The following is a 23,630-nucleotide window of genomic DNA, read 5'->3' on the forward strand; positions in this document are numbered from 1 at the left end:
ATCAAAGAGCATACATACATGCTTGTATGATGGATATTACTCCATCAACTAGCTGACGATGATGCTTTTGACCCTTCAATATTTGTGAAAAAGGGGTTTTTTCGTTCCATTTATTTATTTATTTATCGCAACCTGAAGGTGAAGACTGTCATATCTGCCGAGGATTTCATTAACCAGAAGGACAGGTCAGAACTGTTAACCGCCGATTTCAGTGATGTAGTTAGATATCACATTTATTATTATCTATTGCATAATGGCGATATTGAGCTACATGGCATACGCGACATGAATCAAGTAGCAACATACGTGGATACCGAGTTGATGACAGCATACAAGAACAACATTGTGTTGCGCTATGGCACTTGCCTACAGCGGATTCTGGCCAAATTGATTGATATTCGCAGCCGCAAAAACACACTGCGCAGTACAATGGGCAATGTGTCCAAGACTGAGTTCAATAACGCATGTCAAATGTATATTTACACACCTGCATAGAAGCTCCGCCAGGCAGTTGCCTCTAGGCACCCTGATCTCAGTGTGCTCACCCCACCGATGCTTGCAATCTACAACAAGTTGGCACCAGTCCTCAATGCCTATGATGCCAAGTACAGATTCGCCAAAGGCAGCCGATACTATGATGCCAAGGTAAATCCACTTAAGCATCTGCATGCATACATTCGTCTATGCCAGCTTATCGAGAATGAGCAGCTTGGCAAGTCTCCCCCCAATGCTTGCCTCTGCGGACATCATGGATCCCAGGCCATGTGCGCTTAGACAAGCAAATAATCAAGCAGGTGTTTGTTTCGAAAACCCGTGAGCAGGGTACCAAGATCAACGCAGCAAAGAGGGCAGCAACAGAGGCAAGGAAAGCAGCAGAAAAGGGCGAAAAATTGGCCAAGAAGGCTGCACGCGAAGCAGCGAAGATGCCATCAGATGAAACAGAGGCCACTGCAGCAACTGCAGCAGTAGCGGCCGATTCACTTGCTGCTGCATCAGCTGCTGCAGCAGACATTCCGGCATGTTCCCAACCCGCGGCCCTACCAGAGATCGAAGAACCCAACTGTGAAGTGCCATGGCCTTCTCCGCTGTACAAGCGAGTCATGTAAGCGGGCCATGGCACAATACAGGCGAGCCTATTCGTCTCGGCTCTTGAACCGCGATCTCGCAGCAGTTCTAAACTTCAGACTCATTTTCCAGTCACTCTGTGATTCAGGCAGTATTCCTGAACGGTTCCGTCGTTCTACGGCCATTGCTGCCAATGCTTCTGGCACCACCCCTGAAACAAAGAGGCCGTGCAAGAGGCGTGCAGCAGCAGCAGGCGATTCTGCTGCCAGCAGCAGCGAGCCAGCGCTGAAGCGCCTACGCTGAGCAGGCCATCAGGATGAGAGATGTCCATGACCGCCATTGCACCAACAACCATCCGACACGTTCAAATGACCGGTTCGCCGTGATGCTCTTATCGACGTGCCAACCCATGCTGACTAGCAGCCGAGCTCGCATCGCGAGCAGAGTATTTCTAGTATGGAAATAAATGTGCTACGAAGACATATATCGCTCGCGCGTCAGCCGGGTTACTTTGTACTCTCGTCGATCTTGATCAGACATGTTTTGTAGACCCAGCCCTGCTCGCTCGTTGTTGCCCGTAAACTCGTATGCATCACCTTCATCTGAAAGTGACGTGTGGTCGTCCGTGTCTGAATATGGCTGTGCAGGTAACTGCGCTGGCTGATGCATCCGTCGCAGCTTTGCCCGATCTGTATATGTCTTACCAGTCGTGTGCCTATGGTATCCCTTGTTGGACATATACTTTCGCTTTAGGGCCCTTAGGTTCTCGATCCGCTCCTGCTGAATATCTGGTACCAACTTCGTACTCTTCGCCTCAGGCTGCATTGCTGAAGCAAAAGAACGAGTTGGGATCTCGCTGTGTTCTGATGCGCTACACCGTGCGCATGCCCACTGCTCATGAACATGCAGTTCAAATACACACTGCCCGAACGACACCCTGTCCATATGCGCAATCACATGAGGCTTGCTAGCACACTTTGGCTCCGAGAGCCGTTCCTCGTTGATGAATGTGCCATGCGTGGAGCCCTGATCAACGACATATAGAGTGAGCAGACGATGTGGATCGGTTTTGGCCTCCACCTCGTGGTCTGAACATTCGCCATCCTCTGAATATTTTGCATCGTCATCTTCCTGCTCTTCGATTTCTCCGTCCTCCGACCCCACCTCAACGCAATTGTCCACGGTCTCGCTTTCTGTTATGTCCTCAGCATAGATCCGGGCATGGAACCGCGACACAGAAATCTCGGGAACTCGCAGATGCGGCGTGATACTGGCCTCATGTTCATCACGGCCGATACTCAAGCCCTCCACAATATCAACATCAGCAACCTGGCCAGGACTAAAGCACGCTGAGTCAACGACAACCAGCCGCACAACGCCCTCGAACCAGTCCGACGATTGAGCATTGTCCTGAGTGTCAGCTGCCACATATGTGCATGTTTTGGCGTCATAGTACGACACCGTGTTCGATGCAATATCTAGCCAGAGCCCTGTCTGAGCGTTGTACGCGTAGCGTGGATCAGCGGAGACTGCGAATCCGTCTAGAAGCTGTGGAGCAGCGGTCGGCTGTGTTGTCTCAAGGTAGGCATTGAGTGCGTCCTCGAATGGTGACGACATTTGAATTCAGCAAACGGAAAATGAAAAGTAGACTCCAGGAGGGCAATGAAAGGGAAGTTACAATAGCGACGTGGCAACGAGCACTCAGAAACTGTCCTTCGGCGTTGATCTTGTGGCGGGCTAATCTGCCAGCTAATCTTCGTGCAAGCCCATTGCTGCGGACAGATGAACCAGCACTATTTTCCCACACGAATTAGGGCTCCTTTTTCAGTTCTCTTTATTTCAGTTATAATAGCAAGCATGGTCACAACCCGCCGCAGCGCTCGTGTCCTGGCCCAGGCATCCACCACTGCTGCTGCCGCTGCTCCTGTGGCCCCAAAGCCCGCATCGCCGAGCAAAGTCACCAAGGCCCGTACCAAGAAGCCCAAGGTCACACCGATTCCCAAGACCACCGCAGCAACGCTGCTGACAGCCCCGCCGCTGACCGATGAGGCCGCCATCGATGTAGCCATCGAGCACCTAAAGAACGCTGACAAGCGCCTAGGTGAGTTTATCGCCAAGTCTAAGCGCTGCACGATGGGTCTAGACCGCGACCACACCGGCGATACTGGGTATATATCACTGTGCAAGTCGATCGTGTACCAGCAGCTGGCAGGCAAGGCCGCAGCAGCCATTCTCTTGAAGTTCCTGAGACGGTTCGGCACACTCAAAGACCTTACAAAGGAGGACTCTGAGCTGACACCCGATGACTTCGAGTTCCCCAGGCCTTCGGTTGTTGCTAGCCTGGATGTGGACGAGATGAGAGAGTGCGGACTAGGCCAGCGCAAGTCCGAGTACATGAAGGCTGTGGCAGAGAAGTTTCGTGATGGCGAGCTTTCCGATGCCAAACTGGCAGCACTATCTGATGACGAGGTGACGAAGGCCCTGGTGGCCATCCGTGGAATCGGCCCGTGGACCGCCGATATGTTCCTAATGTTCCACCTGAAGCGCGCCAATGTGCTGCCGACACTGGACCTGGCGATTCGCAAGTCCATGTGCAAGCATTTTGGCGTGCCGTTCACCAAGACAACGCCGACACATGACGAGCTGGTGGCACTAGGCAGGATCTGGGAACCGTACAGATCGGTAGCTACCTGGTACATGTGGCGGATGTCTGATACCAAGACCCAGGAATAGGCTTTTTATTGCATTGAATCAAATACATGCTAGCTGCTCCGCTTGCGCTCGGCCATTTGCTCCTGGTACGTCAGCGTGCGCGGTTTTTCCTCACTGCCTTGGGTACTGGCTATCAGCGCCTGTTCCCGGCGGTGCTTGAGCTCTCCAGACCCAAGCCATAAGATGATTCCAGCCATGGCCACGACTCCTCCACCCATGATCCACTGTCGCGACCCTATTTAAAGGTCACGAGCTTCGTCTACTCGCCCAGGCACTAATCAATTAATGGGGACAGTTAATATTATTAGACAAGAAGAGATGATTCCTCCCGGGTCACTCCTAGAGTGATCCGGTGTCTACTTTATAGCCCTAACTATGTGGCCTAGCCTGGGGTGATGAATCGGTCTCATCATCTGTGATCGGCTGAGTCGCATAAGCATTGGCTTTGAGTGACTGTGGTGTGATCACCACACCACCGGTTCGGTTTCATGAACAGCTCCGGATTCAGGACCTTGAACAGCCGGGTAGCAGGGATATCCTGCTTGGGCGCTGTGTTCTTGATATCTGGCTTCTCGCTCGACATACTTTAATAAAGGAGATTTGAAGTAGAATATTGGTTGTATGTCCAGCCATCGAACAACAAGCGCATCAGCATCCTCTGAGCGCGTGTCGCTTAGGGGTGCCGAATATTTATGGGCTTTTCAGGATCTCGTATTAGAATGCCCATATATCCGTGGCCCCAAGGTCTTTGTCACATTGTATTCCTGTGTTGTTCGTGCAGAAATGCGTCTACAATACACAGAGTAGCACATTATGCTATAACTGTAACTGCTATGCATTTACCATTATGCAGAATTATAATGACGAATGCATACTGCAAGGAGAATTTATTTAAAACAAGGGTAATATAGAAAGAGGGAAAGAATGAGATGGCCATTACAAAGTGCCAAAGTTGAAGGTTGAGATACACTTAATACTCTTCTTCTTCAGAGCACTCACAATGAACTCCTGCTGGGAATGGTTGGTGATGGCACTAACGAACGACATACAGCAGTAGGTTGCAATATATGTAACATTATCAACGCGCTTGTGAGAGAAAAGTGAATCATAAATACGGCAAGGGCTGGAATACGTACTACCTTTATGCCAAGTATTGCAATAGGTACTTTCCAGATACTCGTTTATGTCAGCCCAGGTCATCATTGCAGCTACTTTGCTTTTGCTTTTTGCTACTTCTTCCTGGGAAGCCTTCGGCGTGAATTCCTTTACGAGAGCAGTTTTTGCTGAGTCCCAGTCTTCAGTACCCGCAATGTGGTTCTCCAGAACATATCTAACCAGAGGTGACCCGTGGGTAGCAAGGTACGAGCGACAGTTGCTCAACTGTAAATCTTTATCGCAAACTACCCATGGAATAAAGTCTTCAAGGTACGAAGCAGGGTATTGAGCGAATTTAAGCGAGTCGAAAGTAATATAGCCTGAATCCAAAACCTCATGGAAATACAATCTATGCTCCCTAATGGCACTGAGCTTTGCTTCATGACTGAGTACGCCGATATACGCCTGTATAATGTCATCCAGTATGCAGCAAACAACGCCAACACCTTGTACAATGTCCTTGAGCTTTGAGTTGTGATGCTTCACACGCACCTCCAAAGACTCCACACTGAATGATCTGTACGTCCTATTAGGGATACGAATAACCTCGCCAGACATGATAGCCGTATATGCCTTCAGGAAGTTCTGCTGCTGATACGAGTGAATAGAAGAACGATATCCAATAATCGTCCGCAGATAACCAATGACTATGTCATCGTCAGCATTGATGTCTTGCTGCTCTCCAATAACTGATATGATACTGGCAGACATCTCAGGTGTACGAACGGTCGTGTCTGATAGACAGTCGATTCCATCTAGTATTGAATCATTGTCAGAATCGGCCTTCTTGGTGAGATTGGTCATGAAGAAAGAGTTCAATAAAGGCTGAGCAGGATATGTGAGTGAAATGGAATGATATGGAGTTTCCGGTATAGACCTCTCGAGTCTCACTTTTTATAGAGATCCGGGTAGCAGTTGTTTTGCATTGGTTAAGAGATGGGGTATTTTGGTTATGCCTGTCGCAACACCTTCGTCACTGCGTTTAAAATACAATGGGAGTCCGGCATATCAAAGATCTGCTGCTGAATCGGCATTGATGGCTTACTATGTGCATTGTTCCACAGCCCAGCAGATCCGGAGCAGCATCAGCAACATGGTCCAAAAATAAGCGCCTTAAACATGACACCCATGTGGCTTTGGTGGGCTCTGCGCTGTTTGGTGAAATCTTTTTGCTGACATGCAAAGCACACATTCACCTAAGCCTTCACTTCATGCCACTCTTGCTAATTTGTTGATTGAAGCTGATATCACTGTCGAAGAAAAGCGACAAACAGTCTCAGAGCTCTTGTGGATAGCCACATGTCTATATAGCACAAATACTAAATTACAATGATGCCACTCCATTACAACATGGGACACGGGACAAGTAATCGGCAAAGATTACATAAAACTGGTATTTCACTTAAAGTCACATCATGTACCACAGGAAACATCTCTCAGCGTACCCGCTAATTGCTGGGATTACAAGGTATATTATAATATCATGTATTATTACTTTGGGTACAGCGTTTCATAAATTCAGTATACTCTTTGTTGGCCTTCTCAACATTGTCACGATGATCAACTCCTGTGTGCTCACAAAAGTCGTTAAGGTTGCCTAATATAGCTCTGCAAAACGCACAAGGCAGGTGAATACACCAAGAGTTACCTCAAATAGCAACTGCCTGACGATGCTCTGAACATTAGATATGCCTTCTTCTAAAAAGGAATATTCCTCACCATTATGCTGCGTGTAAATGTCAACGATACACTCAACATTATTAGAATACCCCATGCCACAGTGCCTGTACTGCCAAGCTTCGGCCATAGAAAGAGTTTGAACAACTGTTGAAATATGTCATTTCATAGGGAATACAAAATGAGGAGGTTCTCAGGAAGGCGGAACGTCACAGATCAAGCATGCCTATGTCTGACAAGCATCCCGTACGTTTTCTGATACAATTGTGATGCCCGATACGCGTCAGTTTCAAGGAGCAAGATTATTATTTCAGGGTATCAGCACAGAGCACTCACATTTTGGGCGCATGCTATTCGTGCAGAGAGGATACAAAGGAAATGGCGCTTCGCATTCAGGGGCTAAGTCTGCTGGCGGCTGACGGCAACACCAAACTGCTAGCCATGACAGACGCAAGCTAGCTCGCTAAAAGCAGAAAGCCAACTTGAACTATAGTGGTGCGCTTGATGCCAACCCCATCGAGAATACGACATCGTGCTATCAACAGCTACTTGCCGGTCGTAATGACAAGTGCACTAGATAATAATTGCAAGCAATGCTGAAGGTGAAGAGTAGTTAGATCGTCTCCCATGCCTTGAACAGATGGTCGACCTTGGCTGGCTCACGGACAGCCAGACGGATATACGTCGGCAGGTTATAGCCCGGACGGCCACTGCGCACCGGCACGCCATTGGCCTTTGCCAAATCCACAGCCTTCTGCGCAACCTCCTCTGATTTGGTGTCGACCCAGATCCACGACAAAAACTCACGGCCATGGCACTGCCAGGCCGGGAACCGCTGCTTGATCCGATCGACAGTCTGCTTGCGCCACGCGCCCGTCATCTGCCAGGTCTTGTTCAAGTATATCTTATCGGCAACCACGGCATCCAGGAACGCCAACGCCACCGTATTCACGGACCACGGCACCTGCAGCTTCTTGATCGCGCGCATATGGTCGGCGGTCGGACACACGACCGAGCCCAGGCGCAGGCCGGTGCAGCACCACAGCTTGGTCCACGAATGCATCACAAACACAGAGATTCCGTGATCCTGGTAGATCCGCTCAACAAAATCGCGCGCGCTGGTCAATGAGTGGTTGCGGAACTCTGACGAGTGCCAGGGTTGCATTGATTCGTCAATCAAAACATGGCCGCCTGGCAGAGCGTTGTCAAGGATCCATTGCTGCAGCTCCGGCAGCTCCATGTAGTCGCCGGTAGGGTTGCACGGATTCACCAGGCACACAACGTTCGCCTTCTCTGGGCTCTCCGAATCAAGCATCATGTAGTCGTTGTTGCGCGCAGACCGCTCGTACTCCTTGTACTGTGTGCGGAACGGTCCCGGCTTCCAGGTGCCGCGCGGCGCCATGCGGATCACAAGGTCGATTAGCTCGCTTGCACCGTTGCCCAGGATCAGCCGGTCGCCGTCCTGCTGCCAGGAGGTGGGCCACAGGAATTGTGCCAGGGAGGATTTGGCCGGTTCCTGGTCCGCTGGTGGGTAGTGATGGCTGTGCTCAATCGAGCTAACGCTGGCCTGCTTGGCAGACTCGGGCATGCCGAAGGCATTCGTGGTCACGCTAAAGTCCTCGATGAAGTTGTCCAGATGCGCCCAGTCCTGGCCGCCGTGGAACTGCTGCAGCTTGGCGTCCCAGGGTCCGTTGGATGATGGTGCAGGGGTAGGCATTCTGTGTGGAAGCGGATAAGAGTATTAAAAATTAGCTGGAGAAAGGTTTGAGGAGAAAGAAAAACAGCGGGCTGGTACCCAAGAAATAAACAGGCTTTTTATGCGGTGAAGTTAACATGAGAACTGTGAGGTGTGGTAGTGAGAGAGGGAGAAAAAGCTACCTAGCGACTTTCACATGTCAAATTTTCGCCAAGCGAACTGGACAACCAGCCGTGCCCGTCTGTCTACTAGCAAAGACAAGAGCGCCGCCCAAATGGCCTCTAGGGCTGAAGAGAAAAATGGTTGTTTACGCCTTGTAGGCAGAGGCTAAAAAAATCCTCCCCAAATCTAGGCGAATTTGAAACGTGGCCATTTGTGGCCGATACAGTCACCAGGCGTGATTTCAATGATTGCCGGCAGATAGCTTAGCATGCATTCACAGATGATCCCGGGCGATAGCAGTAGACAGGGGGGCAATAGTCACAACGGCTGGGACATGCCATCGCTAGAAATGCGTATTGCATTCCTGGGCAGTTGCTACACATGGAGATATAGATGCGCGTTGCTATACGTCCCAAGTGGCTTTCGCTGAAGCCCCAGAGTCATGTGGTTATCCGAATATTAAAGGGATCTCGAAATATAAAAACCACAATACGGTATAGCAGCGAATCAAATACACATTCCAGGCAGGTCTGATTTTTTACAAAATGGTAGAAAACCCCTCCTCACATCACGCATCAACCTATAGACATGGACTACCGGCGGGAACCACGCGAAAACAACATAGTATTTGTAGGCAACGTGCCCTTCGACACAACCGAAGAGCAGCTAATCGGCATCCTCCGGCAAGCGGGACCGGTGACCGAATTCCGGCTCGTCTTCGATCGTGAAAGCGGCAAACAGCGTGGATTCGGATTCTGTGAATATGCCGATATCCAGATTGCTGCCAGCGCAGTTAAAAACCTCTCGGGGACACTAGTAGGCGGGCGGCCCATGAAGCTGGATTTTGCTGAGCGCGAGGTGATCCGTCGACACTTCAACACCGACGGGCTGTCGCTTAGCGGCGCACCGGGGTCTGCACAGCTGCCGCCGCCGCCGAAAAAGGTAGATGTGGAGACGGTGAATGAGGTCGTAGGGCCGTTGAATGAGCAGCAGAAGAGCGAGCTGATTGCGCAGTTCCAGACCTTCGCCAAGCGCAACCTGCATGTGGCCAGGCGCGAGCTAATGGAAAATCCGGCACTGGCTCACGCATTGTACTGTGCGCTGGGGTCGCTGGACCTGGCGAGCCCGGAGGACTTGAAGCGCGCGGTGCGCGGGGCCGGCAGATCGGGGTCGACAGGCTCGGTGCCGCGGTACCCGCCGCCGCCCATGGCCACAATGCAGCCGGTGCCAGCCCAGTACCCGTCACAACGGCCGCCGCCGCCGCCGCCCATGCCGGTGGTAGGTGGGGCAGCCCCGATTTCATTGCCAAAGCCACAGATTCCCCAAGCCAGTGCACCCGAGATTGACAATGAGCAGGTTATTAACCAGCTGCTGAGTCTGACGGACGAGCAGCTGGCGCAGCTGCCCGAGGAGCACCGGATCAAGATCATGGAGCTGCGGAGCCAGTTCCAGGCATAACCAGGGGGCTTTCTAGCACAAGTCACTCAATTGATATTATACGGCCATAACATGCGTCACTACTGGCATACGTCAATGGCCTGCTACGAACGAAAAAATAAAACAAAATAAAAATAAAGGCATCCACATAGCTAGCAATATCACCTTTCACAATGTCCTCTGGCAACGTCGTGCTCGAAACCTCCATGGGCCCGATCACCATCGAGCTCTACTGGCACGAAGCCCCGCGCACCTGCAAAAACTTTTACGAGCTCGCTCGCCGCGGCTCCTACAACTCTGTGATCTTCCACCGCATCATCGCGGACTTCATGATCCAGGGCGGCGACCCCACCGGCACCGGCCGCGGCGGCTCGTCCATATACGGCGGCAAGTTCGAAGACGAAATCACAAGGGCGCTCAAGCACACGGGCGCTGGTGTGCTCAGCATGGCCAACTCGGGACCAAACACCAATGGCTCGCAGTTCTTCATTACGCTGGCACCCACGCCGCACCTGGACGGCAAGCACACGGTGTTTGGCAGGGTCAAGGAGGGCATGGACGTCGTGCGGAGGATGGGCCTGGTCGCCACCGATAGAAACGACCGGACCGCGCGAAGACGTCCGCATCCTGCGCGCGGTGGCTACAAACTAGCATCGAATTTTTCTTTTTTACGTTTGTTAGGAAATCACGTAGAAAAATAGATTCTTTAAAGCATATCAGCATCCTCTTCAATTGTTGACTGCGGGTCCTCGCCAAACAGCGATGCATGCGTATCGTCATTGTCTGATGGCAACGTCGCTGCGGCTCAGCTGCGGACTTGCCAGGCCCACAGGCCCGATCTCCGCCAGCGCCTCGACGTTGCCCGCAAACTCGTGTTCCTCGTCGGCATCCATAAAATCGCCTGAGGGTGACGGCATCGCCAAGTCCAGGTCAGGCATCACCGCAGCCGACCCTGCAATCGGCGAGCCCGGCACACGCTCACTCCTCTCCTTCTCTGCCTCCTCAAATCTGGCAATCAGCTCATTGATCTTTGCCGCCGCTGAGTCCCCTGCATGCTCGCCCTCTCGCCGTTGCCGGTAGAACAGCATGTAAGCAGCAGATGTCTTGACGCCATCAGGGCTGCCCACCGGGGACACATGCGAGTCGTTGAAGTCATACCACTCGCGGTCCTCGGGATTCAGCGCATATGCCGTGTAGTGCCCGCCGCCGATCCCGCCGTAGTGGTTGCACACTGCAATTAGATCGTAGACCAGCGCGCTCCCGTCAAGCTTGCTCACCACAGTCTTGGTCAGATCCAGCCCCGTGATTGGGAAATCCACAAATGCATCGAGCTTGTCACGCCACGCCCGCGAGTGCTGGAACCGCTTCAGGTGCACCACCAAGATCTCCTGGCACCCGCCACAAATCAAACTTTTTCGTCGCCTGCTGGTGCTCCTTACACTGGCCTGCAGTACCACAGATCCTCCTCGCCCAGCTCCTCTGCGCGTGTAAACTCCGCCAGGCACTCCTCCAGCGTGATTGTCCGCTGCGCGCGCTGCACCAATGACGGCCGGCGCGCTGTGCGCGGAGGCTCCGACACTGCCAGATCGGTCACCGCAGGCAGGCCAGTGTACTTTGACGCGTCCTCCATTACTGGCATTGCGAACTGGTCCGCTCGGCCGAAATCGAACAGCGAGTCGAGCCGCGGTTCCATGGTGGGCTCGTCCAGTAGCAGCTCCGCAAACAGCGCGCGAGCTCCCTCCGGATCCCACTCGCAGATCAGCGTATCGCCGGTGTTCAGCTTAACCTCTGCTGCTCATAATGTCTGTAAACGACAGTGCAGCGGTGGCTGCCGCCATATCGTCGTCCGAGTCATTCGGACTGTTCTGCGTCTTGGTTGACTGCGCATCAGACTCGCCATCATCACCCCCTAGCACCTCGACAGGATACTCCTCACTGCCTGTCATTTTCCTGCTGCTGTGGCTCCTCGGGGGCCACAGCCTCATTCGCGCTCTCTTCTAGAGCAGACACTACTGTGATCAGCTGCTTCGCCTCGCCATCGCTCTCATTCTCCTCATTATCAGACTTTGCCCGCTTGGGCGTTGCCCGCCCGCCGACCTCAGGCTCGTTATCCGACTCGCTGTTATCCCACCGCCCACCATCATCGTCCGAGCGCATCCGCCTGCGCGACTGCTGCAAAGCAGGCACATCATCATCAACCGACATCTGCGACAGCGCGACAGGTGCTTTCTCCTCTGACGCCGGCACAAGCGGCTCGCAGTTATCGTTGGTCAGACGGTCTTCAAACGGTCTAAACGAGTTCGGCGTACTGCGGCGGCCCATTGGCATATACGACAGATACGACATGTTGCGGCGCTGGAACCGCGGACCCGATGGCCCTGCGCGGTGCACGCTAAGTGACACTGCACGGCCCAGCAACTCCAGCAGCCGCCCCGTGTCAGAGCCGCCATTTCCAGAACCACCCTCATGTGCATCCTTGAGCTGCTCGATTAGCTTGGACATGTCAACGGTGGTCCAGCGCGCCAGCACCGTCGCAATCTGCAGGTACAGGTCGCCCATGGTTTGCTCGGCCCTCGGCAGCGTGACGATCAGTGGCTTCGAGATGATATCCGGCGCATAGCTGTAGCGGAACGACGAGCTCGACGACCCATCATCACCCTTGCTGCACAGGAGCTGTACCACCACAGACTCAGTCGACAGCGGGTCTTCAGCAACCTCCTCGACGCTGGCATCCAGCTCGTACATGACCACAGAGTCGGAGTCGCTGATATCTGCCAGGGGGTCCTCGTCACTGTAGATCTGATAGATACGCCCCGACGACACATCGCATGCCAGCAGGACGCGAAGCATCGCACTGTTTGAAATGCGCGACCATTCTGCTTCAATTGCTTGACCGAGTCGTCCTTGCACACCAGCAAATTCATATGCGTGGCATGGACCGAACTATTGAGCGGCACCAGCGATACATCGAGCCACTTTTGGCGCTGCACGGGCAGCGGCAGCGTCAGATACATGAACGGGATCAAAGGTCACCGACACGTTCTCGCACTTGGGGCACACCAGCGTGCTCTTGTATTGGCCCTGGAACAGATCCACCACCACGCTGTCGTTGCGCTTCTTGTAGATCTCCCACTGCTCGCCAGCCACCTCCGCGTCGGGTCGCCCATTGGCGTCCGGCACCTCAATATATGGCTTGCTGAGGATCCGGTTCAGGTCCTCGTGCAGCCCGTCCAGCAAAAACGCCAGGAACTCGGGTGCGTCCTGCTGGTTGTACCCGCGGAACTGCGGCGCCCACTGTGCAATCGTCTGCTTGAAGGCCCGTGGAGCATATGCCCCTCGGCCCAGCTCCCACATGGCCTTGCTGAGCCGCCCATACGACGATGCCACGGCACCCTTCATACCCAGCGGGTTGTCGCGATTCAGCTCGCTCGTGTATACATTCGACACAAAGTACCGCGTCAGCTCGCCAATGTGGCCCAGGCACTGCAGCGCCGAGTTCATGAAGCACGTGTTTCCCAGGTTGTTCAGCCCGCACAGGTAGTGTTCCTGCGACACGGCCCGCGCCAGCAATGCGGTGCTAGCGTCGGTCGACACGAACCCGCTGGTCACCTCGTTGGCGTCCTCACTGCTGGCCTCGTTGCCGCTATCTGATGCCGACCCAAACCCAGCGCGCTCTCGCCGCCCTGATGGCGTGAACAGTGCTGCCGCACTCACACTTGACGCATCGTCGGCTTCCGAGCCCGCGCGCAGATCTCCCATGGCAAGCCCCATCATTTCCTTGGGCACCGTCATCATCCACACTGCCGAGTCCTCCAGAATCCCTGCCGCCACCAGCGATGTCGATTTATCTTCCATCACCCCGATCAGCCGGCTCTCCGAGCCCGCCCCGTGGTCCGCATCATCTACCACCGCAGCCTCATACGACGGCGGGCTCGCATCAGAATGCGCCTCCTCCTTTTTGCCCCCGCGGATGCTGGATGACGGCAGATACAGTGATATATCGTCGCCCTCCGCCAGTCCAAACGCCGTTCTGACCCGGAACTCGAGCTCGCTCAGCGGCGCCGCTAGCGAAATGGCTATCCTCTTCGCTGGCTCCTCCTCGTTAATGAGTGACGAAACAAAAACTGATGGCGGGTACAGCTCCAGTCGTGCAGCACCGTGCTCATCGGCCACTGCCACGCGCCGCACCTCCCGGTTGTCCTTCAGCCCAAACAGCCGCACCATCTCCGCCCACGCCCGCTCCGGCACCGCCTCAAAGGCCTCGCCCATCTGCAGATCCGGCAGCAGCTCGCCGTCCATGTCTGTGATGCCAGAGTTGTCGATTGCGCCGATGTCGGAACTCGTGATCCCAGAAAACGACTCCTGCCAGCGCGTGTACCACCTGCGGTCCACCAGATACCATGCGCTGCCCAGTGTCATCGACGCTTGGTCAATTTCCGCCTGCAGCGCCCCCGCTGATGCATCTAGCGCGACCTCCTGCGAGGAGCTATGTGTGCCACCTGAGAATCCTGCCGCCTTGGGTGCTGGCGATGGGTAGGTCACTGCAACGCTGCCCTCGTATGGCTCCGACGGCGTGTGGCAGTACGAAGGTACGCTCGAATTGCTGGCGCCTAGTGTTGCTGCGAGCGCCAGGTTGAGACTGGCGCCCAGGCCTGTCGAATGGCCTTCGTCCAAGCCCGCGATGTCGGCCGGCGATGATTCATTCTCCGACATTCTATGTAAGCCTTATGCTTCCTCTATTAGGACTTTTCAAGTGGAACAGAGCTGGAGAGGATAAAAAGAGTAGGGCGAGACAAAAAATAACGTTAGAAAGTAAATAAGGAAAAAAGAGCGAAAAAATTGTCGAGTAAACAGAAAGCAAGTGGGAGACCGCTTTGGCTATTTTTTTTCTAATGCTACTGTGGCTCTCCATGCCTAGACAGCAAAAACATATCCCGCAGTTCACCTTGATGACGCGTCCATGTTTTTTCAACTATTTATTTTACACAAATGAATTGCAGTGTTTGAATAAGGCGTTTAGCCGCCGAAGCCATAGAGGGTACGGCCCTGGCGCTTGAGCGCGTAGACGACGTCCAGCGAGGTGACGGTCTTGCGCTTGGCGTGCTCGGTGTAGGTGACGGCGTCGCGGATGACGTTCTCAAGGAACACCTTGAGCACACCGCGGGTCTCCTCGTAGATGAGGCCCGAGATACGCTTGACACCACCACGGCGCGCCAGACGACGGATGGCCGGCTTGGTGATGCCCTGGATGTTATCGCGAAGAATCTTGCGGTGACGCTTGGCGCCTCCCTTTCCGAGTCCCTTTCCTCCCTTTCCGCGGCCAGACATGGTTGATAGTAGGTAGTTTTCAAAAAATGTTTAGAAAAATATCTTTGAAGAGGAAAAGCGGCGCGAGGGTGGGTGCCAAGGTGGTGCCTTTTATATCCACACCAAACAAGCATGCAGTGGAACGCGAAAAACGCCAACACAGCCCGAAGTCGTTGCAAGGTAGCAAGTTCAGAATCGAAACCCACATCGCCCCCAGCAATACGCATGCTGGTTGGCTGGAAACAGAAACAGCTACTTTAACAGTAACTTTTTCACAACGGATGGCGTGGCTCAAGGGGCAGTCTGGGCCTTACACGCGTAAAATTTATCTAAAAGACATAGCCACGATCCAATCAGAACGCGTCGTGCCACTGGGTCCCGCAGCTGGATTTATTGCGTTTTTTCGCAAGTCGCACATCCGAGTCTATGCGTTCGCGCGTCCTTCGGCCCTATATAAACCACTTTGCTCCGGCACGCCCCTCCTGCCCCTGTTAACGTATCTGTGAAAGATTTTTCTCTATTCATTTTTCAACTAAACCGAATTAACAATGGCCCGTACCAAGCAGACCGCCCGCAAGTCCACCGGAGGCAAGGCTCCCCGCAAGCAGCTGGCCACCAAGGCCGCTCGCAAGTCGGCGCCCTCGGGCACCGGTGGCGTCAAGAAGCCCCACCGCTACCGCCCCGGTACCGTCGCTCTGCGTGAGATCCGTCGCTACCAGAAGTCCACTGAGCTGCTGATCCGCAAGCTGCCGTTCCAGCGCCTGGTCCGTGAGATTGCCCAGGACTTCAAGACTGACCTGCGCTTCCAGTCGTCGGCCATCGCCGCCCTGCAGGAGGCCGCCGAGGCCTACCTGGTTGGTCTGTTCGAGGACACCAACCTGGCTGCCATCCACGGCCGCCGTGTCACCATCCAGCCCAAGGATCTGCAGCTGGCCCGTCGTCTCCGCGGCGAGCGCTCGTAAAGCGCTGACCAATTTGCTCTAGTCCGATTTTCGTGTTTGATGTTGTAGGAGACCTTGTGTTTTCTCGTAGGGACCATCGGCTAGGGCAGACTGGGCCCAGAATACCGATTCTTTGTCTGTACATTTACTTGGTCTAATAAAAACCATAAAAGAATATACGCGTCCCCCGCATGTGTATCCTTTCCCAATGTGCATTTCCTGTGCCTGGACAATTTCGTATATCTACACAATGGTTTCGCGGAACGTCGAGCGGCACGCGCTCAATGCCCTGATGGACATCTACAAGGCCGGGCGGTCTTGGGACGGCTGGAACTCTGACGGCGTCACCCTCGCCAACTCTCTCATCAACGACCTCCTCCAGCTTCGCAACTCCCAGGAACCCGCCGTCTGGCACCCCAGCACCACCCTGCTATTCCCTGACCTCGCCTCTAAATACACCACAGCAATGCTCTCCAGCGCGCGCACCAAACTCAACCAGCTCATGCACAAAATCTCAATGATGCAGAAGCAGATCGACAGAATGCTAGCAGCTGCCGACGAACTAACCAAGCTCATCCCACCTGCTGCGTCTGCGCAGTCTGCAGAGCCGCTTGCATTCGGCTCACTGCAAAAATTTTCAGACTGGGCGCACGTCAGTGTGCAAAGGCGTATACAGACGCCGTAGAGTTCCGCAGCACGCATGCTGCCCAGCTGCTATCCACCATCGAGTGCTTGGAGCAAAACTCAGAGGCACCGCCAGATGCCCTGGACAGCGACCGCCAGATGACCAACCTCTCCATATGGCTACACGCACCGGGGCTCAAGGAATCCCGACTTTCCGATACCTGTCCCCTGACAGTGGCCGATTTCGACGACATGCTGAGAGCCGAGCTTGGAATAGACGAGATTTAATTGTTGACTTCGCTAATAACACTAAGCTTTGTCTCCTCTAACCCCTCGTCTTCCATCTCCTGCAGCACCACCGTCTTGGTGTCAACAAACTTGGGTCTGTTCTTCAGAATCTTGACCCCAATGATGTCTACGAGCTGGCGGATGCGCTGGTGCTGCTCGTCTGTATGCTTGCCGTTTGCGTCGACAAACTGCAGCATGTCATAGACGGTCTCGTACCCGGCACGTGTGCCCTGTGACCACCGGTTGAGCCTGCCCGCGCTGTGCCGGAACCCCATGGTCTCTGATAGCCCGTGGAACAGTTCTTCGAGCGGATACTGGCTTGTTCCGCGCTCCAGGACTTTGAGCAGGTCCGTGATCATCTTGTCTTCGACAGAAGTCAGGCTGAACACGACTGAAGCAAGTGGAGCGAAGGCTAGGATGCTAAATGCACGCATGGTTGATGAATTAAATACAGATGGTAGGATGCACTATAGATACACAGAGTATTTGGTGAATGTCGAGGTGATGCTGTACTTTAAATACTCTATGTCTCTAAGACATTTTCTCAGAATGATAATTACTCACATATCAATATCCTCAGCATCAAGGTACATTTTTCACATCTGTTCCCCGCACATGTGATCCACACTGTTCGCATCCTACTTACCTATTCCCCACGCAAGGAACTATTTTCCTCCAAATTCCAAACCGTGAGTACAAACAACGCAAATTACTCGCACGTTTTATTTCGAGATTCTAGTACTGAGGAGCCGATGTATTGCGAGTAGTTAGCGTACCTACTGAGCTCCAGCTGAAGATCGATTGCTCGGTTTTACATATTAAATGTACTATGAAAACTGGGTGTCAATTGCTCATAGTCATGAGCAGATTTCAATCACCATTGGACCTTGAACGGTCGTGTTTAGATCCCGTATTAGGATTCCCGCTATGCAGTCAACTGTAAACTGCCAATAGGTTTGGCAACATCCTTCTTCGCTTGTGCACTAAACGCCCGCAGCTTCTGGTGATTACTAATTGGGCTTCTCAGTAGGGCAACCACCCAGGTGGTGAGAGTAGGCTCGAGTATTCACGCTTATCCAGCCGCCTTTAGCAACAAAGACTCAGAAGGCACTGAGTGATTAGAAATCGCCCCTTATCAGGCAGAGCCGACTCGTTTTGTAAACATACGCATCAACAACCATGCCCCAGCTAGTGGCTACTCTGTAGCCAATAAATAACAAAGACTATACTTGGCTAATATGAGCCATCACTAACTGCTGACGGCGGTAACATATAGCGATGGTACCCACATATATTGTCATGCCTTTCATAGAACACCGAACCGAGTAGGTATCAGAAAATCTCTCAGAAAAAGCTCAAGAGGAAATGGCCTGGACCTTCTCATTGAACTCCATACTCTCGACGAGGTTTTTGAACAGGGAGTTCTGTGCCAATAGGTTGACCGGAGTGTCAAACTCGGCGACCCTGCCCTGATCCATGACCAGGATCCGGTCGCTGTCCATGACGGTCCTGAGCCGGTGCGCAATGGTCAAGATTGTGCAGCCCTTGAATTCCTCACGGATAACCCGCTGCATGATTTGGTCCGTCTTTGTATCGATATTTGCCGTCGCCTCATCGAGAACCAAGATCTTGCGCTCCCAGAGCAGTGCGCGACACAAACTAACGAGCTGGCGCTGTCCGACGCTAAAGTTTTTCCCGTCATCCTCCACCCACTTGTCCAGACCTGTTCCTTCGACCCACGGACCACTCTTATCGTCATCAATATCGCAAGTCTGTGTTGGCTTATCGACAAGATCTTCGATATGGCCCTTGCGAATTGCAACCCAAATCTCGTCGTCAGTGAACTTGTTCAGCGGGTCCAGATTCTCGCGAATGGTGCCAGCAAATAGAGCCGGATCCTGTGGAATGATGCTGATCTTGGAGCGAAGTTCTTGGAGACCAATTGTTGAAATGTCCACTCCGTCGATGAAGATAGAGCCACCTGCTGGCTCGATTAGGCGCAGTAGTGCGTATGTCAGCGATGACTTGCCAGCAGCAGTGCGTCCGACGATACCAACTTTCTCCTTGCAGCCAACTGAAAACGAAATGTCGTTCAGAACGGTGTCCAGATTCTCACGATATCTCATGCTGTAATTCCTGAACTCGACAGTGCCATCGGTTGGCCAGCTCTGAAGTGGCTGCGATTCCTCGATGGTCGTAGGTGCCTCGCGTGGAAGTCCAGTATAGACAAAGTATTTTGAAAGTAAAGGTAGCTCCTGCTTGAGGTTATGGCCAGCATTAGAAACCTTCTTGGTACCAGTCAGCATAATCTCTACAAGACGCATTACCATCTCAACCTCGCCTGGCACAGATTTTATGCCCGATGTGGACGTTCGCCAAACCTGATACAGCAGCATAGCAGACTTGACCACCATAGTGACTAGAACATCCAGAGTATATGTCGATTTTACTAGTAGGTTGTTATGCAACACGATATTGCTGTAGTTTGCAATTCGAGAAGCACACACTTGCAAATGTATACCAAGGACTCCCTGGATACGCATTACCTCCTGGCCATCCGTAATTACCTTAATGGACGTTAAAGGTATATACTTGGAGGTGGAGTAAAACACACCATTAAGCCTTTTATACGCCACACTGATCATCTGACTTGCTAGGAACGCTGCTGCAGCTGTAGGCAAAACGACAGTAAGCACCATGGGCATCCGCTGAACACCATGTATAATCGCATTCAAGGCGTAGAGGGCACCTAGTACTTGCTGGCAGATCTGATATGGAAGCGAATTGCAGATATTAGCTCGGTTCCAGTTGAAAAGGATGGCGATTTTTTCACTCGGGAGGCTCTCAAACTGCGACAATGGCATGTGGAGAAGCGTGCCAAGCAGCTCAGTTCGAGTATGCTCCCGTAAACGTGCAGACCACAATCCTTCCTGAATCCAGCCACCAACCATACCTAATTGGAGCTGAAGCATGTTGGCCAAGGCGTTCATAAGCAGATACATTTGCAGCGACTGGGCCATGCTCTCCCTGTTGTTGTCCATGACCAAATCCAAGCGCAAGCTGTCAACGTAGAACGTCGCATAGGCACCAGCTGCTTGGATCGCAAATGTTACCCCAACGATATGCAATCCGCTCATCCTCAGATATCGCCACATGTACGACCACTGAAACTGCGGGATGCCAATCTCCGGGTCAATGGTGAATTGGCCAGATCCTCCATCACTGCTCTTGGACAAATCTTCATAATCCTCTGACGGCGATTTTGGCGGGCTCTGAGTAAACGCCTACAGGATGCTGATCCACGATATCTGCTACGCCGTTTGTCAGTGCAATGACCTTATCCGCCAGCGGGACGACATGCTCGGCGTGTGTGACCAGGATACGCGTCTTGTCACTGATCACTCCACTGCCAACAAGCACATTTTCGATTAGATGCCGCTCGACATGTGCATCAACCGCCGCCAGTAGGTCATCCAAAACATAGATGTCTGCGCGGGAGTAAATAGCACGGGCCAGTGCCAGCCGCACCTTCTGTCCGCCAGACAGGTTGATACCACGCGGTCCGATCTCTGACAAATCCTGCGCCGGGAACAGCTTGACATCCTGGGCTAGTGCGCACGCCTTGACAACGCGCCAGTAGAACTTCTCGTCAAACGCCTGGCCAAACAGCACGTTTTCACGGAATGTCCCATTCATGATCCATGGCTTCTGACTGACATACCCAATCCGACCGTATGTGCACCCTGTGCCTGAAACCAGCGGCATCTCACTGCAGATAGCAGATAACAGGGACGACTTTCCGCTTCCGATTCTGCCGACAACAACTGCGAACTCACCAGTCTTGACACACAATGTCGTTGGTGCAAGAGTGAACTTGTCAGGACCCCACTGGAACGCACACCTATCGAGCTCCACTGCAGTATCGCCTACTTGAGCCAGTGCGTTCGATGTATCCTGTTAGGATTGTCTTCGAATAGTTTCTCCAGTGCAGTTGCATGCTTATAGATGCTTCGAATATCAGACGAAATACTTGAACACCTCAAGGCAAATCCTGCGATATGTGTTGCCGACGACACCACAAACATCACTTCAGTAAATGCCAATGTTCCGGATGACTGAAGATATGATGCAACTGTCAGAGCAGTCGCAAGTTGAGTCGCTGAACTGCCGACGAGGGTGACGATGTAGTTAACGATGCGCCAGAATAGGGGTGGAACGTATCGTGAGCGGTCTGGATATCCACGCACACGCTGAAACGCTTGCTCCCATCCATAAAACTTGACCGTGCTCATACTCCGAAGTAGAATGTCCTAGATTCTATACGAATCTAGGTCTGACTTTGGCCTTGCTCAACTTCTCCAGCGCCTCAAGCTTAGCTGTAACCAGATTCCGCGCAATAGAAAATACGACCATGAAAGCAACCGGTAGAGCAGCATGCCACCCAACCTTGGAGATAAGCAACCGGAATGCTGAGAAAGCTCGCTACCGACTGGCTGAGCATACTGAGCACATCGTCTACTTTATAAGCCATACGGTACGTGTCTTCTGAGATAGTCTCACGATACCCTTCACCTGTAAGCTGCTCACCATTCCGTGATGTTTTGATCGCGAGGAGCTTGTTACGCATAACATCGAGGATCTCCCAGTAGGCGTGGCCCTTTGAATTCCTGATGATACTCGCCGATCACGGAGAACATGGACAATGCGCTCCATATTGCACACAGTGCAAATACCCTAGAGTCCTCTGTATTGGTTTCCCGGTCCACTGCGCCAATAATCATCACAAACACAATGCCCTTGTAATACGCACAGAGGTGGATGACCATGTCGATGATGGCCAGAGAAAGCATTCGCTTCCAAGCAATGGCCAGAAATCCACGCAGTACAAAGTAGATCTTGCTTCGTATCGAACTGCAGCTTCTCAATTCCGCATAAAGTCCACTTGTATCCCTTCCTCGTCTGTGCATATCCTTTAGCAGACAGGTCACCCTTAGAGCAAAATCGTATAAGAGCAAGTGTACCGAAACCCAGCACATACCTCGTATACCTGCGTATTTCTCTCTGCGTCAAAGGAGTGAGCATGCACCACGCAATACCAAGGTGGGACAGAGCACTTGTTAACAAGCAAATATTCAGGTGAGGTACTGAGAAGACAACCATGAGAATGGCACGGGCGACGTTCAGGAATGCAGTGCCATCGCTGACCATACGGCAAGACAGGGTATACCCGAGCACAGTTACTGATGCCAGCAGCGAGGCAGTTGAGACTAAGGCGGACTGTTGGTAATAGACGCGGCAAGAGAGGCGAGGCAAACCAGCGCTGAGGGCAATAGCAGTGCGTTTCTGTTTCTGAACCGGTGTCGTCAAGGATCCTTTCCAGGTGTCCATAGTCAAAGTAGCAGCAGTCAGTGATGCATCTGCGATCGCTCCGAGAGTCCTAATTGTGAGATTACCAGTTAGCATCTGCGTAGCCATCACTAGACTATGTATTTCAAAATAATACGTACATCTGGGACATGATGGTGTCAAAGACACTATTAAGAATATCCATATTCAACGGTAGGAACGATGATGAGAGGGAATGAGGAGCGAGACAAGGGTTTGGGTTGCCGCATCCCTTGACAACCCTTGCAAAAGATGGCTCAGGGAAATGCAGCCATGAATGCATCAGACGTGGATCGGCAGTTTCCGAATACATGGGCATTGTTCGGGTGGAAAGTGATGTCTGTCTTGTTTCTCACTGCGGCCAAAAGGACCGTGGCCATGTCGTGACAGAGGTCTGGGCTGTCTGGGCATTACGTTCCTCACACTGTCCATGTATTCTAGGATATAAGTGATTTGCTCAGCCATGTCACAATAGCACAGGTACTAGTGTAGGTTAACCGCATGTATATGAGTAGTAGTTCATATATATGGCAGACAGTACCTAGGATGAATAAGTGGGGCGTCCACACTACGCTACATGTACATCTACTCAAATTTGCCTCCACCCTCAGCACGCAAAGCAACGGATTGGCGCAGGAAGGACTATGAACTGCTAAGCCATCCGCTGTCCACAATACAGGCTTGTTTGACAACCACAGGCTGCATTTCTGCTGCAGGCTCATGGGAATTCGGATGTCCACAGCAGCTGCATTCAAACACTTTTTCGCACACTATGCCCTGCTCTCTACAATTGCTGCGGCTTTTGGCTCAGAGATGAACCACAGCTTTCTATCCTAACGTCTTTAAAAGGTCGCTACCAAACCAATCCCTTCTCTGCATATTTTCCGCACTCACTTTTCTATTACTCAACATAGCTTCTATGTCACCTTTAAGACAGAAATATCGGTGCAATTGTGGGCCTACATATGTGGTATTGCATAGAGGAAAAGGGGTGTTGAGGGTACTCATTTTCAGTTGGTGGTTGAGGTGATGGAGTAGAGAAACCCGGTGATGATTTTAATGATGTTGGTTCTGAGGATGGCCCACACTGTCCCATTGGCATATATTTGACGTACTTTCGTATTCCATCAAATCGTCATTGACCTTACCTACTCATGCCGCAACTAAGTCAACCTGTCTAG

The 23,630-nt window shown here is 52.5% G+C and overlaps 15 protein-coding genes across 15 annotated transcripts; 5 read left to right on the forward strand and 10 right to left on the reverse strand.

Annotated features, from left to right (window-relative positions):
- Positions 1-1,445: 1,445 nt before the first annotated feature.
- DL89DRAFT_268547 (uncharacterized protein) lies at positions 1,446-2,721 on the reverse strand. Its single transcript, XM_040887955.1, has one exon. It carries the CDS (start codon positions 2,680-2,682, stop codon positions 1,537-1,539), a length of 1,146 nt encoding a protein of 381 aa, XP_040742548.1. The 5' UTR covers positions 2,683-2,721; the 3' UTR covers positions 1,446-1,536.
- Positions 2,722-3,222: 501 nt separating this feature from the next.
- DL89DRAFT_204427 (DNA glycosylase) lies at positions 3,223-3,780 on the forward strand (the record flags this gene model as incomplete). The annotated part of the gene is made up of 1 exon (XM_040884045.1): positions 3,223-3,780. A coding segment is annotated over one exon (558 nt), but the record flags the coding sequence as incomplete, so codon positions are not given.
- A 284-nt stretch (positions 3,781-4,064) lies between these two features.
- Positions 4,065-4,393, reverse strand: DL89DRAFT_268548 (uncharacterized protein). The gene has a single exon (XM_040887956.1). The coding sequence runs from the start codon at positions 4,358-4,360 to the stop codon at positions 4,187-4,189; it is 174 nt and encodes a 57-aa protein (XP_040742550.1). The 5' UTR covers positions 4,361-4,393; the 3' UTR covers positions 4,065-4,186.
- Positions 4,394-4,627: 234 nt separating this feature from the next.
- Positions 4,628-5,785, reverse strand: DL89DRAFT_183767 (uncharacterized protein). The gene has a single exon (XM_040883928.1). It carries the CDS (start codon positions 5,734-5,736, stop codon positions 4,714-4,716), a length of 1,023 nt encoding a protein of 340 aa, XP_040742551.1. The 5' UTR covers positions 5,737-5,785; the 3' UTR covers positions 4,628-4,713.
- A 1,195-nt stretch (positions 5,786-6,980) lies between these two features.
- Positions 6,981-8,572, reverse strand: DL89DRAFT_183770 (PLP-dependent transferase). Its single transcript, XM_040883929.1, has one exon. The coding sequence runs from the start codon at positions 8,324-8,326 to the stop codon at positions 7,223-7,225; it is 1,104 nt and encodes a 367-aa protein (XP_040742552.1). The 5' UTR covers positions 8,327-8,572; the 3' UTR covers positions 6,981-7,222.
- A 456-nt stretch (positions 8,573-9,028) lies between these two features.
- Positions 9,029-10,028, forward strand: DL89DRAFT_268551 (uncharacterized protein). Its single transcript, XM_040887957.1, has one exon. It carries the CDS (start codon positions 9,056-9,058, stop codon positions 9,923-9,925), a length of 870 nt encoding a protein of 289 aa, XP_040742553.1. The 5' UTR covers positions 9,029-9,055; the 3' UTR covers positions 9,926-10,028.
- A 45-nt stretch (positions 10,029-10,073) lies between these two features.
- Positions 10,074-10,605, forward strand: DL89DRAFT_278608 (uncharacterized protein; the record flags this gene model as incomplete). Its single annotated transcript, XM_040889513.1, has 2 exons — positions 10,074-10,522; positions 10,586-10,605. Exons 1-2 carry the CDS (start codon positions 10,078-10,080, stop codon positions 10,603-10,605), a joined length of 465 nt encoding a protein of 154 aa, XP_040742554.1. The 5' UTR covers positions 10,074-10,077.
- Positions 10,606-10,610: 5 nt separating this feature from the next.
- On the reverse strand, positions 10,611-14,744 carry DL89DRAFT_323632 (UCH-domain-containing protein; the record flags this gene model as incomplete). The annotated part of the gene is made up of 7 exons (XM_040891403.1): positions 12,923-14,744; positions 12,799-12,888; positions 11,913-12,703; positions 11,691-11,860; positions 11,344-11,638; positions 10,722-11,314; positions 10,611-10,687 (listed from the first exon to the last, which is right to left on the reverse strand). Exons 1-7 carry the CDS (start codon positions 14,615-14,617, stop codon positions 10,611-10,613), a joined length of 3,711 nt encoding a protein of 1,236 aa, XP_040742555.1. The 5' UTR covers positions 14,618-14,744.
- Positions 14,745-14,920: 176 nt separating this feature from the next.
- Positions 14,921-15,311, reverse strand: DL89DRAFT_278609 (histone-fold-containing protein; the record flags this gene model as incomplete). The annotated part of the gene is made up of 1 exon (XM_040889514.1): positions 14,921-15,311. The coding sequence occupies exon 1, from the start codon at positions 15,230-15,232 to the stop codon at positions 14,921-14,923; it is 312 nt and encodes a 103-aa protein (XP_040742556.1). The 5' UTR covers positions 15,233-15,311.
- A 381-nt stretch (positions 15,312-15,692) lies between these two features.
- On the forward strand, positions 15,693-16,325 carry DL89DRAFT_278610 (histone H3 h3_3). Its single transcript, XM_040889515.1, has one exon. It carries the CDS (start codon positions 15,760-15,762, stop codon positions 16,171-16,173), a length of 414 nt encoding a protein of 137 aa, XP_040742557.1. The 5' UTR covers positions 15,693-15,759; the 3' UTR covers positions 16,174-16,325.
- Positions 16,326-16,397: 72 nt separating this feature from the next.
- DL89DRAFT_268553 (uncharacterized protein) lies at positions 16,398-17,529 on the forward strand. The gene is made up of 2 exons (XM_040887958.1): positions 16,398-16,808; positions 16,829-17,529. The coding sequence occupies exons 1-2, from the start codon at positions 16,403-16,405 to the stop codon at positions 17,062-17,064; spliced, it is 642 nt and encodes a 213-aa protein (XP_040742558.1). The 5' UTR covers positions 16,398-16,402; the 3' UTR covers positions 17,065-17,529.
- An 890-nt stretch (positions 17,530-18,419) lies between these two features.
- Positions 18,420-19,370, reverse strand: DL89DRAFT_224560 (P-loop containing nucleoside triphosphate hydrolase protein; the record flags this gene model as incomplete). Its single annotated transcript, XM_040884695.1, has 1 exon — positions 18,420-19,370. The coding sequence occupies one exon, from the start codon at positions 19,368-19,370 to the stop codon at positions 18,420-18,422; it is 951 nt and encodes a 316-aa protein (XP_040742559.1).
- A 934-nt stretch (positions 19,371-20,304) lies between these two features.
- Positions 20,305-20,943, reverse strand: DL89DRAFT_224531 (P-loop containing nucleoside triphosphate hydrolase protein; the record flags this gene model as incomplete). Its single annotated transcript, XM_040884693.1, has 1 exon — positions 20,305-20,943. A coding segment is annotated over one exon (639 nt), but the record flags the coding sequence as incomplete, so codon positions are not given.
- A 576-nt stretch (positions 20,944-21,519) lies between these two features.
- On the reverse strand, positions 21,520-22,314 carry DL89DRAFT_183813 (uncharacterized protein). The gene is made up of 2 exons (XM_040883930.1): positions 22,103-22,314; positions 21,520-22,005 (listed from the first exon to the last, which is right to left on the reverse strand). The coding sequence occupies exons 1-2, from the start codon at positions 22,270-22,272 to the stop codon at positions 21,684-21,686; spliced, it is 492 nt and encodes a 163-aa protein (XP_040742561.1). The 5' UTR covers positions 22,273-22,314; the 3' UTR covers positions 21,520-21,683.
- A 145-nt stretch (positions 22,315-22,459) lies between these two features.
- On the reverse strand, positions 22,460-22,809 carry DL89DRAFT_183853 (uncharacterized protein). Its single transcript, XM_040883931.1, has one exon. It carries the CDS (start codon positions 22,766-22,768, stop codon positions 22,556-22,558), a length of 213 nt encoding a protein of 70 aa, XP_040742562.1. The 5' UTR covers positions 22,769-22,809; the 3' UTR covers positions 22,460-22,555.
- Positions 22,810-23,630: the final 821 nt, after the last annotated feature.

This window comes from Linderina pennispora (genome assembly GCF_002104995.1).
Source record: "Linderina pennispora strain ATCC 12442 chromosome Unknown DL89scaffold_9, whole genome shotgun sequence".
NCBI classification, from domain to species: domain Eukaryota; kingdom Fungi; phylum Kickxellomycota; class Kickxellomycetes; order Kickxellales; family Kickxellaceae; genus Linderina; species Linderina pennispora.